The 15,422-nt window shown below is 40.2% G+C and overlaps 1 protein-coding gene across 2 annotated transcripts in view; it reads right to left on the bottom strand.

Annotated features, from left to right (window-relative positions):
- EPHA3 (EPH receptor A3) overlaps nucleotides 1–15,422 on the bottom strand; it is a 153,156-nt gene that overhangs the window by 19,919 nt on the left and 117,815 nt on the right. For both annotated transcript variants that reach the window (XM_035900377.1, XM_035900378.1), the window contains exons 10-11: nucleotides 10,582–10,643; nucleotides 8,024–8,233 (exon numbers count right to left, since the gene is read on the bottom strand). In XM_035900377.1, the coding sequence (XP_035756270.1) occupies nucleotides 8,024–8,233; nucleotides 10,582–10,643 (272 nt within the window). The remainder of the gene's footprint in view (nucleotides 1–8,023; nucleotides 8,234–10,581; nucleotides 10,644–15,422) is intronic.

Genomic DNA, 15,422 nt, shown 5'->3' with positions numbered 1-15,422 from the left:
TAGTCAGCAGACTCCCTACCTTAACCAAAAGACAAACCTTCATTTTGCACACAACCCTTAAAATTAGGTAAACGCTTAATTTCCACATTACTTGTGAACCAGCAAATAGGACACACAAAATAAATAGCAGTATTGCAAGCCAGTGTTTCATCACAGAAGCCAGACGTCTCTTGCAAACGTGCAAAAATCTATATGACTATGTCCTTTAGTCGCAGAAAGTACATTGTATTTTCTATTCATCATAAGCTCATTCACAATTTCCAGTGCTGCTTCATAATGGTACCGAGACCATAACAACGATTTTGATTTTCTCATACTCTATAGAGAAGCAATAGCAGACCCACTTCACAAATGTCCAGGGTCCCTCAGCGAGTCCAAGGCACAGCCAAGAAACACGGGAAGCTCTCCTGTGTCCTAGCCTTTTCACAACAAATCCACTTACACTTTTAGATGTGGGGATGATAAAGAAATCGATCCCCCTTTTCAACCTTTTATTCTACGCATACAGTAGAGTGAACTTTGATTTCCAATAAAGAAACATCAATGCTGGGGGAAAGCCATATCCCAAACTTGCACAAACACCGACCCTGTCTGCAGGGTGCTCGCCCACCCCAGCCCATCGCAGCTGCCTCTACGCTACCCAAGATGTAAACTGCAAAGGACTTTTGCAGATCAAACCCAACACTGTGGACCGTGGATCACATCTGGAAAGGAATGTGTGGCTGCTGCAGCCCAGGCATGAGGGGCCACCACCACTCCCCATGGCTGGCAGGGGCTTCAGAGCTCCATCCCCCCACCAGCGCTCCCACAGGCAAGTGTGTCCAGCAGGGACTGAGCCAGATCGACACTGGCATTTGGTTCGAGGTGAAATGTTTAAAATTTCTGGCCAAATAGAGATGTAAAAGAGGGAACTGTTGATCCTTGCTGTTTCCAGTAGTAGCATTGCCACCACAGGCAAGTCCCAAGCCTCCTCTGGCTTCTGCTGCCCGGAGGCATCAGCACAGCTGGGAAAGAGACTGCGCCATCGGATTAGAAAGAAGTCGAAATAGAGAGCTAGGTGATGTCTGGGGGCTTGTGGCGATGCAGCCAGGCTGGGCCCCATTCTCCAGCAATTGCTTTGGCTACGTTTCGAACAGAGGCATGGCAGAACGTATACCTCCGATGGGCCACGTGGGAAAGCCCCCTGAGGCAGGGAGTAGTTATGCTGTTTTCCTTGCTCCACATAATAGCTTGTTCTGTGAAACACAGAATCTTACTCTCTAAAGAATCTGAGTTTCTGTGGGTGGCTTCAGGCTCGCTCTTTTAATTTCATGTTAAGAGATGAGAATGGAGCCCTTCTTGCCGAACCCTAGAGAAATGATTGCCAGATGTCACATGGAAAAATGCGCTTGTGGCTAGAACATGAGCTCTTTAGGCAAGGGCAGGAAATATCATGTTTGATGGAAGGTCTTTACCTTTATAATCTTATCGAAAAAGTCATTTGTACAACTGGAGAAACACATTTTCAGAAAATGACGTTAATTAGTCTCCTAACGTTTTGGGACTGCTTTATTGCAGGGTAAGGAAGATTATAAACTCAATGAAACAAAGTTCTTCTGGCTTTGTTTGTTTTAGTGAAAAATGAAGGTACATCAACCCCAGATTCCATCACAAGGATGTAAGTTTTCTTTGCTAAGTCTCAGCTGTAACACTATGCCAGCCTACAGATACATGTACCATTACCATAAATGAGAAAAAAATAAGGAGAGTATTAAAATGTAGCTAAAAAAGAAATCAACTGCCACTGAATAGAGTGTAAAACTCTAATTTTGCTGTTCTGCTCCCCAATTTGCCATAAAAATGTCAATCTTCTCTTTGTATTTAAAAAGGGACTTTGTTGACTCATTTTTTGAATAATTTAAGAGCAAGAACAGCAAAAAAAGAAGTTCTGGTAAATATCTTTTAGGCAAATAAGCATTTTAACACAAAAACAATTCCCCCCAAAGGATCATGAAACTTTCATATTTTAGCAGATGTCCAAATATCAATATATGCAGAAAATATGAAAAGCCATATGAAACTAAATGCATAGTTTTCTATTGCCATTACCTTCGAACATTAAAAATCTTGCTGTAATTCAAATAGCCTATTTTATAATTAAAACCCCATGATCATTCAGAATTAAAAAACCTCTTTTCACTTCCAGTGTTTTTGAAAAATACACATCTCATTTGAACACGTCACCTCTTCAATTTTCTGCTCTGCCAGAAATCAGGATATTCTTTCCAATATTCTTTGCCAGGATCAAAGATACTTGCGTAAATTTAACCAAACACTTCCTCCTAGACCATAGAGTTGGAGCTGGGAAAACTAAGTTCCCATACTTGTTTCTTTACTTGTCCCTTGATTTTTACCCCCCGCTTCCCCAGTCTCCTGATATTTTAAGTGAGTATAATGATACCTGCTCTACAAACTGCTATGATGAAAGTACTAAGAAATCTTGCCTGGTTTTTGTTTGGTTGGTTGGTTTTGTTTTTTTTTTTGTTTTTTCTTTTTTTTTAAATTATGTATTGTATGTCCATTAGGCCTTCACGCAATTTAATCTTCTTTCTCTGCTATCTCTGTTGCCTATCCTCCACTGGAAAATCTGAAACTCTTAATTTTATTGGCTGGCATTACTGGGCTCCTACCCTTCAAAATTAGTACTATCAGGACTGAACATGTAAGCCAAACTTGCAAAATGAAAAATTATTACAGATATGCCTAGGAAAAAGGATTGCCCAAATCTATTTGATACATGCTTATAAAGAGAGATCTACGTGTGCATGCATCACTAACTATTGGTAATATATTTACTGATTACTTTCTGAAGACAAACACAGGGTTTTATATATTTTTGTCATGGTCTCCCTTTAAGGGCATGCTCATCATGAAGCCAAAGAAGCTGCCTTATTTGAGTAGAAAGAAAGCATTAGTAGTAGAAACTGTGGGAGTTTGTTATTGCAGCCCAAAATCCCAGGCAGTCTAGGTCAGAGAACCACTCCTGGGGTTTGAAATTAGTGAGCCAGCAGTAACCGAAGGTTTTATCCGCTCTAGATGGAGCTGTGATTCCTACAGTATCTGGCCGTTCAGCATAATTCATCTAAAGTCAATGAAGTCCTCAATTTATTTTCAGCGCGTCTGGCACTCTGGCACAAGGCAGCTGTTTCCAGGCCTTCATAACCCATTCCAATATTCTGATTTATAATCTGTTACAGGGTGACTGCCACAGGCACCTAAAGCCACAGGCGTAGGGAGAGGAGAATCAAGAAAAATGGATCCTAAAAGAATTATCAGAAGAACTTTGCAGGAAAACCTGAAGGTAAAAGCCTGACATTAATTCATTACATCAGGACTTAGGCTAGTTCGGGAGATACCTTACTGGTACAGCGCAAGATGGTTTCATGTGAGTGAGATGAGCCTGGCTTACCCTCTTAAGCACCTGAAAATGACCCGATGCTACTTGTTCATTCCTTACTAATTTTATCTGGACATTATCTCCTTCTTGAGTGGTAAAGGATAACAGCGCACTGCTCTGAGGGAATTTGCGGGGTTTTTTTCTTCTTTTTTTTTACCACACCTTTCAATACATTCAGACGGTATTACCATGTTTTTGCATACATAGGGAATGAAGGAAGCATGGCAAATTTCTGCGTGTGCGTAGCAGAAAGGACCTGCGTGCCCTTCCCCATGGCACACCATGGAGCAGTGCCCTGCCGTGCCCGCCCTGCTCTGGCACCGTTACCTGGGGGCACAGGCTACCAGCACACTTGCCATCAAGGCACAGTATTTTTTGAAGTGATGTAGATTTAATGAGAAGTTATCCATGCAAGTATAATAACTGGACTGTGTTTTACATTCAAATGCCATGAACACCAGTGATGTATCCAACTATGCATTTAAATAGTCAAAGTTCATCTGCTGATTACCCAAATATTATGCTTTTGAGAGACATAATTACAGCCCCTCTACATGTGTGATCGTTTAAATTTACTTCCACTTCATACTGTGTCATTAGTCCACCTACTTGTCATACAGACATCTAAAAATAATAAGAATAAAAAGGATCAATTTGACAATGACAATTTTAACACAATCTTGGCCTTTCGATTAAAAGTGAATAGGTACAGAGCGCGTAGATAATTACAGTACATCCCCTCCGGCACAAAGGCTCAGTGAAAAAAAAAAAAAATAAAAAAAAAATCCAAACACTCAGTCAGCCTAATTCACATGCTGGCTTCTGCTTCTGTAAGCAGGCAGACCACAGGCTGCCAAAGGCCTTTTGTGGTATTGAGTCAGTGACAAGAATTCAGGAGGTAAAAAAAAAAAATGACCCTGTCAGGTAGCAAAGTTTTCTTACAACTCTTGATTCCCTGTATTTCACATGCGCACCTGGGATCTTTGCATTGTCCTTCAGAGCTCTTGTACAATAGCATGAATGTCACAGATTATGTATTGATATATCAAGGGATACATATATTATTGATATATAAAAGGATACATGTTCATATCCTTTATGCAAAGCTTCAGACGCAGCTTCTGAGAACAGAACAACATAAAATTTCACCCCATCAGTGGTGTTTATTGAAAGCCTGAAGGGCTGACAGGGCTTCTTGAGGGGAGACCAATCCCAAATTGCAATTACGAATTAAAGCAATGGAATTGTTCTCAGGCTTTGACATTTACAGGTGTAAAACAGGGGTAGAAGAGGAGGCTAAATAGATAAAACATCTATTTTTGCAGGTAATTCTATGAATTTCCCTAGTACCACTGAAACTAAATGGAGAACTGGGGGTGGGAAGAGGCAGAGGGGAGGCAAAAGTCTCTACCCATTAATATAATAGGCACTCTTTACTGTTTGAACATTTGGAATTGTGGTTATAACTTGGATTTTAATTTTTTTTTTGTCTTTTCAAAGATCCTACTGAGTAGTTGTCAACCTTTAGCTGTAAAGGCATAAAATTTTTTGGGATGATGCCATTATTTTAAAAAGCGGCACTATTTTTGTCTCGGTTTTACCATATAATTAGTGCCTGTAAAATGCACTAGGAGCAGCCTAGGGAACGGTCCTGTGTTTTGTGATACGACTAAGCAGCAGGAACACAAACTGCCCAGCTTTCTTCCAGTGGACAGGAGCCCTGTTTCACACTCATGGTCCCAGTTGTTTAAGGTGGGGATCAAATATACTCCAGGGACACACTACCTGGACACGTATACAAGATTCACTTCAAAGGAAACTTGAGCAAAAAGACAAGTAGCAAATAGCCTTGTCCTTCTCACAGAGTCAAGATGTGGCAGAGGTATAGTCAGCAACTGTGTTTGAAGAAAATTAGATTTGTCCTAGGTTGTATTTGAAGGTTTTAATTTTCTGAGCATCTTCCTGCAGCAGTCTGCATATGCGCCATAAATGCCAGATGGAGTTTACTGAACACAGATGATTACACTTTACAAAATAGTTTCTTTCCATCAGATTTCACTATCTAAATGCAAATAGGTGGGTAGGCTTAGAAAACAGGTGGCAGAAGAAGAGGAAGGAAAAAAAAAAAAAAAAGTAAAAATCAACACTGCATTTGGCCATAGCAACTTCACATGTAACACTGGCCAGAAACACTGACCCCCTGTGCACCCTGGTGTGTCCTAGCTCACCCACGGATAAAAGTCACTGACGTTTGCTTCATTTTCAGGGAAGCGTGCTTCCCTTATAAAGCTGTATGCTATGCAGTTTGATGGGGAGCTACTTTTTCCTCCCTCTACAACTTTTTCATCTAAGTTAACTAGGACTCAAAGGTTTCTTCAGCTCTTTACGTAAATACAAAAAACCCCATTACTAAACTATAGTTTGCAGGTCCAGATGAGTTTTGGAATAAGAGCGTGGAATTTTGAAGCCTGGCAGAGGTTACGTATCCAAGCAGAACATGAGCCAACCATGTGGCAAAGCTGTGTTGGGGGTGGAAGGAGAGACAGAGACTTCTCACCCATGGAGATATTAACAGAAAGGGCATGTGTAAAGAAACATGAGATAAATATGCTCTGCTTGGTGATGGGGATTAGTATCCCATTTGAGGCATCACATTTAAGGAAAATGTAGTTAAGTTGATTAAAATTTGAAGGAGACCAGCAAGAAGAGTAAGTCTGGAAAAATTCCTTGGAAAATAAAAGAATGGAGGGCATGTGTGTGAAGAGGACAGCAATCTCCATGCATGTAAGCAGCTGCTTTAAAGGAGAGATCGATCACCCGCCTATGGGCAGTAGTGGTAGGACACAGAGTAATTGCCTCAGCTTGCAAGCGTACGTCCTGGGGGAGGGAGGTTAAATATGAGACTAGATAAATACCATACCTAAAACTGTTTACCTCGGAGACACTAACACCCATTACTTTCACAGGAGTTTTTAAGAAGAGGGCAGGCAAGCATCTGACCAAGCAATCTGACTCTGGCTGAACTACAGACAATTTTGTCTTGAGGAACTCTTGCATTATATTGATAATTACTTACGAATGCTGCACCTATACTGAGCATGAAAACTGCCTTCTCCTGCTAACATCTCTTTATATTAACCGTGAGAGATCTCGGCAGACAGTTTTCTAAAGTGGTGTATATTGCATATTTCTAACAACACACAAAAGCTTATCAGAGGTCAAAGAAAGCACTGAAAGGTCAAGTAAAGAATAGTGTCTTTATGCCTGGTAAGTTATGAAGGTATGATTGACAAATATGTATCTATAAATGTATGTGTATATAATGTGTAAGAAAACAGCTAGGATTTCTTTACTCATTTGTCACGTTATTTTACTTCAATCATGAAGAAGGTAGAATGCAAACTACCACAATAATTGATTGCTCCTGTCAGTGATCAGGAATGAAGGAAGCCCTAGAAAAACCCCATTAAGGTTTTGTTCATACATTCTACTTTAATCTGGTTTTTACAGTGAAGAGGAGACGATTACTAGGCATCCTTGCAAATTACACTTGACTAAGATACTGGAGATAGATTAATGGCAGTTTTTCTCAAGTTAATAAAATCCACTTGCAAAAGGATTAAAGTGAGCAACCAGAAGACATCCCAGTGTAATATCTACATACACAAAGCTAAATGTATGCCTTCAAGGTTTCCACAATAAAACAGAAGCATTATTCAAGTGAGAACAAGGGGTGCAGCACAGCCGCGCTTAGAAGACACTCTGGCTTTTCTAAGGCTCTAAGCCAACAGCATAGCTTCCAGGTAGCTTTTCAGGCAGGGTGAAATCCAGGAAAGAAACAAGCAGCAGCCTGCACTATGGGCAGTCCCCTATCTGATAAAAGCTTCTTCACCTCAGAACGAAACAGTCAGAGGTTAAGTCTCCTCCTTAATATCATTACATCTCTGAAAGACGGGTACCACTTTGTGTATATGATCCAAGAAGGAGAAAGCACGGGAAGTTTATTGCATTGTTAAGCAAGATTTCTTTTTTTGTTTTACAACTTTTTACTCATTTAGGGGTACAACAGCGGGTATATAACTGATACATCATTGCAGAACAGTGATATCAGTATGCTCCAATCAGACATATGTCCCATCATACTAGACGACAAAAAAAGTTAAAAAAAAAATAATTATTGCTGGGTAGGACTTTTTTTTTTTTACCAGGTGAGAGCTAAATCAGCAGTGTAACAAAACCTGCCCAAAGCACGTATGAAATCTTACAGTATTGTGTGCCAAACCAACCCAGGCCTGAATTGTGATATTCACTCCTTTATACACACAGCAAAAAGAAACTGAACCATAAATTTTGCATACTTTTAAGAAAAATAATCTACCAACAGAAACCATATTTTTTGCCTTCTATCTTCTCTGAGACATGAATTAAAAAGTAGCTGTGATAAGTTTACTGAACATCTCTGGGCATGCAAGACGGGATGGCCTCTCCAACACAGAGTGTCAGCCTCAGGGGACTCCCTCAGATTTCAGCCTAACTTTGTCACAACCAACAAGCATTTTAAAGGGATAAACAAACACAGAAACTCACCCTTGTGGTGTAAGCAGCTTCTGGGTCATCTTCCAGTACACGAGAGAGACCAAAATCTGAGACTTTGCATACCAAGTTACTATTGATGAGGATATTACGAGCAGCTAGATCTCGATGGACATAACCCATATCCGACAAATATTTCATGCCAGATGCGATCCCCCGAAGCATGCCTACTAGCTGGATGACTGTGAACTGGGCATCATGTTTCTGGAAAACATTTGAAATGTCATTTCAGAGACTGTTCATGTTCCTCCTTGCACAGCATTTTTGATAAAGACCCCAGAAGCTCCTCAAGTGAAGAGCTTGTGAGTCAGGGGTCGTGATTTAAATGCCACACACGGAACTGCTTTGATCTGTGGAGGATAATCTCCCAATCAGCTGAGGGAAGGGAACAGATTTTCAATTCAGATAAAAATTCAGTTTTCCCGTTCTTGCTGTCATGAGAATTTTAATTTCTTAGATGAGACCTGTGTGAAAACGGCATGCAAATCTAAGTTGCGTGTGCTCATGAGACTGGAGTGTCAGGACACTAGGGAAACAGATGTCCAACTTCCCTGAAAGGCCATAGGAATTATTAGTGAAAATCCCAGCCTTACCAGTGGACTAATGAAAGTTTTTTTATTACACAAGCATTTTTTCTAACAAAAGCTACTGCTGATCCAATTCAGTGACTTCCAAATTCCATTACATTTAAACTCATTCCTCAAAATTTTCCTCAACTTCAGGAACAGAAAAATCACTTAAACACACTGTGACTTAGCCTAGAAACCAACAGTTGCATACATTTCTAATTACCTGCTTTTAGACACGTGTTTTAAATCTCCCAGCTCTTACTAATGCTGTTAATATCTAGCTTTGATATTGATATATAGATACGTAGACGACAGGACAACAGTATACCCTAGTGCAGCTCTCACATGAATCCAGCAGTGCTGTAAACGTATCGTCATGGGCAGCTTTCCAGCTCTTCCTATTGCTTCTTCCAGAATTTTATTAAATACATGGGAGCTGGCTCTGCCATGTGGGGTGAGCTCACACGAATCAGTCTGCAAGACTGATTGCATTCATTTCATTCTTGATTAATATACTTAGGAGTGATATTAGCACCGTAAACATTAGACCAATATATGGCACAACAGATGCTTAAAGAATTCCCTTTCATGAAGAAATTATTATGAAAGACTCGTAGCAGTTCCCTGTTATGAAACCTTCCTTAACTAAAGTCAACGCAAAAGGATCTACATAGGCCCTGGAAAAATTTAGCTAGAAATCAGAAGAAAGTTTCTAACCACAAAAGGAATGAGATGCTGAGATAGCCTTTCAATGGCCATAAGGAAAGCAAACTAAAGAGTTTTAAAAGGCATTTATAAAAAAGGTTATGTGGCCTGGGTTGCCTGTGATATTAATGAGTCACAAGGTTCTTATCTATGATTCCACATAACAGTAGTAAAAAAAAAAAAACCACCAAAACACATAAAACAAAAAAACCAAAAACAATGACCCAAAAAACCCACACTCAAATGAACGAACAAGATGAACAACTGTTTTGTACAGTCAGAAATTATTCTCCTTTCCTCAGAGCTTTCTTCAAGGATTTTTAGCCTAAACAAAATACATACAGCTCAGTACCGATATATTTCATTCAGATATACTGACACATTATTTATATGTATTTTACATGCTCCAGTGGACATCATAACATATATAGTACATACTGAGACTAAGGTTGACAATATATCCCCTTTTGTGGTTAAACGTCTAGTTCAGTGTTATGAATTTGGGGGATAATGTCATTCAACCATGGCAGAACCAAAGCAGTCTCCCAGCCACAGCTGAGTGTGCTCTAACAAATTAAAATTAAACTAGTGTTTCCCCTCAGATGGGATTTCATTTCTGCTACACTTCTTGTTTTGCCACAAGTAAATCGTGGTGACACAGGGAGCATTCAGATTTTTTTAGGCTTGCTACCAGCTTTGACAGAAAACAAAGATAAATCAACAACCGTATAGGTATGTCTAAGGCTGGGGAGAGAAAACAGGCCAATAAAGTTTGCTAGCAAAACATTTCAAACGCCCTCAGGTATGGGGTTATTCCCTAAACTTTTCACATTCAGGGAAACAGCTCTTGGCTCAGTACTATTTGTTTACTGATAAAATTTCCACAAATCCATTCACTTTGGAAATCGCTTGGTAAGACATACAGCCTGCCAACCCATAAGCATAACTGCATTACAGTAGTAATTCAGCCCTCAGAAAAACGATTTCCATTTTTGTGTGCCAAAATGCTGGTTTGTTTTGTTTTTTTATTGATGTGACATACTAATAGAACAAAAATGGTCTTCATTTTGGAATAATCCTTACTGCAAGCAGTCAAAATGGGCTAGCAGATGCCTACCTGGCTTCCTGAGCACACCACAATGCACACAAAACCCAATGGAAATAATGAGATATCAAGCAACAAGAGCTGACGATGAATCAGAGAACAGTGGCAGCGAATTCATAACAAATTCAGAACAAGAGCCAGTCCTGCACCATGTAGTTCTCTATTGCACTTACGCGTAGGAAGCTGTCCAAGGAGCCATTTTCCATGTACTCAGTAACAATCATAACTGGTTTACCTGCAAATATATTACAGGGGTCAGGCATTTAAAACGAATACATAATGATCAGTAAAAGCAGGCATTTCAGAAACGTGCCCAAATCTTCCAAATCCCAAGGACAATTTTACATTTAGAAAGAAAGCAAAAGATGCATGGGCAAAACCAGCTCTGTCCACAACACAACTGTGATTTCACTGACATCAAGAGCATTACACTAATTGCAGCATAAACGGATACAATTTTTAGCAGCTCAAGTCCCAAGACACAAAGTGAAGCATCCCGCACTTTCAGCGTGCAGTGTCTTATCCATCACCGTTGAATATAATCCTTCGTATAATTGCTGAATTTATGCAGTGGAGGAGGTGCATTCTGCCACGCATTTCCCCCCAGGTTCCCTCTGGAAGGGAACCTTGCTGTGGAGGGAGTCGTAGTTTCTCTCCAGAGGTGCACAGACAGAGGTCCTGGTCTGCACAACGGGGGTGCGAGGACTGTGGAGCAGTGCTCTACTGCATGGCCACAGTCAATGTGTTCCTCAGATACCACGGTAAAGGAGAGATTAAATAGCGTACATGGAGGCAATAGCAAAAAAATCTCTCCCTCAGGTGGGTATTTACAGTGTGTTTCAACTGCAGAGGTTCAGTATTTTCCTAGCATAAGCCGAGGAAAATGTTTAGGGTAGGGATAGAGAAGGAAGGGAAAGTGCAGGATAAAAGCACTACAAGGCAGTGGAAAGAAACACACAGCCACCTTCCCCTGCTGGGGGGTTTAGCCCTCTTCCCAGGCAGCCCTGCCTCCAAGCCCAACTTGGCCGGGGGGCTGAACACGCTGCATCCATGGGGCAGCGACATGCTCTAAAGAAACAGCCCTGCATCCTTGAAAAGCCTCCAATATCTTTCAAAACTTGTCCGTGCAGATTCAGATCAGTTTGTGAGACTGTTCTTTTTACCCCAAGGTATTTTGTAACATAACCAAGATTTTATATGCAACTCTGACATGTTGGAGAGAAATGAATGCAAAAATTAATGTGATTATGGTGGAGTTTCCAGACAAAGGTCATTGCCCTGCTAACATTTTGCCACCATATGGATTTTATTATTTCATAATATTTTCTAAAGCTTTGTTTATTTTCTCTTCCTGGTAGAGAGAAAGGTGGGTAAGAGCATGGAGTTATTTAAGGAGATGAATTATTAATTCACATATAATACAAGAAGGCATCTGACCATAAATGCATGACAAAGGCCTGCATATTGTATAGCAGGCATGGTGATATTTCAGCTTTTAAAATTGAACAGGACAAGGCTTGGAAAAGGTACCCAGTAAAATTAAAAGCAAGAAAGCCATTAAAAAAGCAAAGTAAAAGGTAACAACTCCTTTTTTGTTTGTTTTCCGAAAATATAACTTCTAACAAATACAAATTTGTAGAAGAGAAATATTAATGTCAAAGAATAAGTTTAATATAACGAGAAGAAAATCCTTTGTCCTCTGCATGGATTAATGGGTAAAAGTAACTTTTTTCTGCTGTGCAAATGATGCGTTATACTGTGGGAGCCACACTAATGGGTAATGGACTCTTTATCCAAAACATTAATCTTGAATTATATAGGATATGGTACAGATAAAAGACCCAAGAATGTAAAATATGAAAAAAAACCCCAAACTATTGCTTGCTTACTCTTGTTAGCAAGAAATACACAGCGCAAGGAAAAGTACCTAACTTACACCGCCCGCGTAACATTAGCCCAAAGGCATTTCTGGCAACACCCAGAAAACGCCGCTGGATCTTTCAAGTAAAGGCCAGCGCACTGATGGGGCCGTCTCAAACTTTCCATGATAAATCCACATACTTTGAAACCAGAACGCATCAGAAGACTGAAATTAGAGTAAGAATCTACGCCTTTCAAATTATTAAGAGAGCATCTTCCCGCCTTGCTCACCCATACTCAGAGTGCCCCAAGTGCAGGGTTTCACTCTCGTTCCGTCGGAAACGTGTCCGTAATCAGAAGCATATGCTCTGAAGCAACACGGTGCACTTCTAAAAGAACATTCTGCATTCATTTATCAAAGCACAGCCGTTTATACACGATAACAACTTGTGTCAACAGTGTTGCCGAAATTTATTATACTAACAGGCTACAAATTGCTGTAAATTATTAGTAAACTGAGCAGAACATGTGCGCTGGTTATTAAGACTAGTGCCTCCAGTGCGGCCGGGAGACCGGCGTAGCACGAAAACGCAGAACAGAAATCGGCATGAAGCCGGGGAACAACTCTGCAGCGAAGCAAAGGACTGAAGTCTTATCTGGTGGGTGCACCTCCTTCGCACTGCCGGTGGGTTGTCCCACTGGCAAACCACAGCCACCCCAGCTTGACAGCATCTCATACCAAACGGTGCCGTGACAGGGATGACGACAGTTGCGGTTGTGAGGAGCTACTTCAGAAGATCTCCTTAGTATGAAAAGCTAGATCATCGCTAAGGGCCACCGGTCAAAAAGAATTTGGTTAATGAAGAAAAGGTCGTATCGCCTGTCTGTCCTCCATTACTTGTATTGAGAGTGATCCCACAAGCGCTCCACAGACTCTCTACTGACTGTACATAAACTAACGCTTTTGAGTGTGATTTAATAGCTATCACTGAAGAATATGAACACTTGGTAGTTTGTTATTACACTATATGGGTTTGTTTTAAAGAAAACAAACCCCACAACCTTCTTGTCCTTCTTATCACCCTACGGAATGTTAAAGAAAATAAATGATTCGCTTTGCTTGCACTTATGCCATATAATTTTACCCAGTAAACCAGATACAAATAGTTCCAGAGAAGTTTTCTCAACTCCTTTATTTAAGCTATCTGGAGAGGGTGTTGTATCCCTGAGGCTTTTATTGACTTCAGCTGGGAATATTCAGAGCTTGCTCTCTCATCGTTAAGTGTGATAGGCAGCTGGCACTCCCAGCCCCCCCGAAAGAGCGAGCAGTCTGCTGTGAATACAATTGAGTAGCAAACTTAGTAATAGTCACTTATACAGAATAGAGACAGAATTAGTAATGCACGTTCAAAAGCAATGCACAAATTCCTGCATGCACAGCTATTTAAATAATTTTCTCAAGTGCCACAGAAATACAAAATGTAACAAAACAGATTTTAGCTCAGCTGTGTACAGGCTGATGCTTGCGTTTCAAGTAATTTTGGGACTGCAAATGTTATTCTGACTGTACAAAGTGTGTGCCACTAAAAAGCGGGGGTTAACTTGGATTTCCACAGGTAGATCTGGCTGTCCTCTCCTAATGGGACTGAGAGACCTAAGCTGAATCCTAACTTCTTTGTTATTTAAATCAGCAAAACAGACTTTCATGAATCACACCTAGAGAAAGCATTATTATTGTAATTATGTCTCTTCATAACATACACGGTTTTACATACCTTTCACTAGTTATTTTTAGACACATTCTTGTTGTTTTTTTTATTTCATATCATTTGTTGCAGTAAGCTATAAAATTCTTTCATGCTTGTCCATGTTTGTGAAACCTTGAATCACGCAATTTTAAAAACAAGATTCCTTCAAACCAATAAAACCATCTACTTAACAAGAAAGTATTTGGTATACTTCTACGCAGTTAAACTGGAAATGGCCTCAGCACATTCCAAGCAGTTCACTGAAATGGCAAGGAGCTGCTTTCTCAGCAGAGTCCTCTAGGATGAACTAGGAAAACAAGCTACTGGTTTTTTCCACTCCCCTGGAAAATCTCAGAGAATTCCTGAATTACTTTTTTTAAGAATACCTTATGTAAAATCCTACTGATCTCCCACCTAATAACTACTGCAGGACTTTGTTAAACATGTCACCTTATGTTGCAATGGAAATTTAGAAAGTCTGTGAATTTACATCTCTCAGAACAAGCCAGTTTTGGTGCTTCACGCAACTTCTCCTTTCTACTACTAACTATTTCTGTCTTTCCACCTCAAGGCAGAGGACAACCAGCAGCACAAGCAACAAGAGACAGCATTGCCTAAATGAGGCAGCATCACCAGCACCAAATCCCACCAGCTGCTCCTAAGGAGAAGAGCATGCAGGCCCTGAGTGGCTTTGAGGAGGCTACTGTGGCTGCCACGGGAAAGCCAGGTAGGACCTCCAAGACCGACACCACCGTTCAGGAATGCTGTTACAACTTGCTGTTATCTGAACAAAAGTGGAGCTAGAGAGGGTTCTTCAAAATATGTAACTTTTCCAGGAAGGTACCGAGCACGGATGGAGTTTTCACAGTTATATTTTTGTCTCAAAACAAGAAGGTGATTCATTATCATAAACATAGACAAAAACATGCTTTAAAAAAAATACCAAAAAACCAAAACCCACAACAAAAACACCCAAAGGCAGATTTAGAAAATGTCTATTAGTAAAACCATAAATATTATCAAAGAAATAAAATCAATTTTACAACTAAGAGCTTAAAGCCCCGAGAATTTTTTTGAGTTTTTTACTAAGAGGTATAAATTCCAGAGGATCAGGATCTTTAAATGCCTCACAACAGTATGTACTGATTATCACATGGAGTATTTTCCCTGCATGAAAACCATATAGGAAAAGTTTGGACTTATTTATTAATGTGCTAGTATCAGTTGCTATAGCCAGGTAGGCTGTTCTAGGCTGTTCATTAATTTGCACTAATGATAAAATCTAACGATTTGCTTGAAAGCAGAACATACTGCTTCAGTGCAATTAGGAAACCTTAGGACATCAGACTCCATGACTCCTAACAGATTATCAGCAAGCACCTCTCGGCCACTTTGTAGCAATTTGT

The sequence above is a fragment of the Egretta garzetta genome, unplaced genomic scaffold (genome assembly GCF_000687185.1).
Source record: "Egretta garzetta isolate BGI_Z169 unplaced genomic scaffold, ASM68718v1 scaffold278, whole genome shotgun sequence".
NCBI classification, from domain to species: domain Eukaryota; kingdom Metazoa; phylum Chordata; class Aves; order Pelecaniformes; family Ardeidae; genus Egretta; species Egretta garzetta.
The sequence above is the reverse complement of the archived record's forward strand: the minus strand, read 5'-3'. Positions and strand labels throughout refer to the sequence as shown.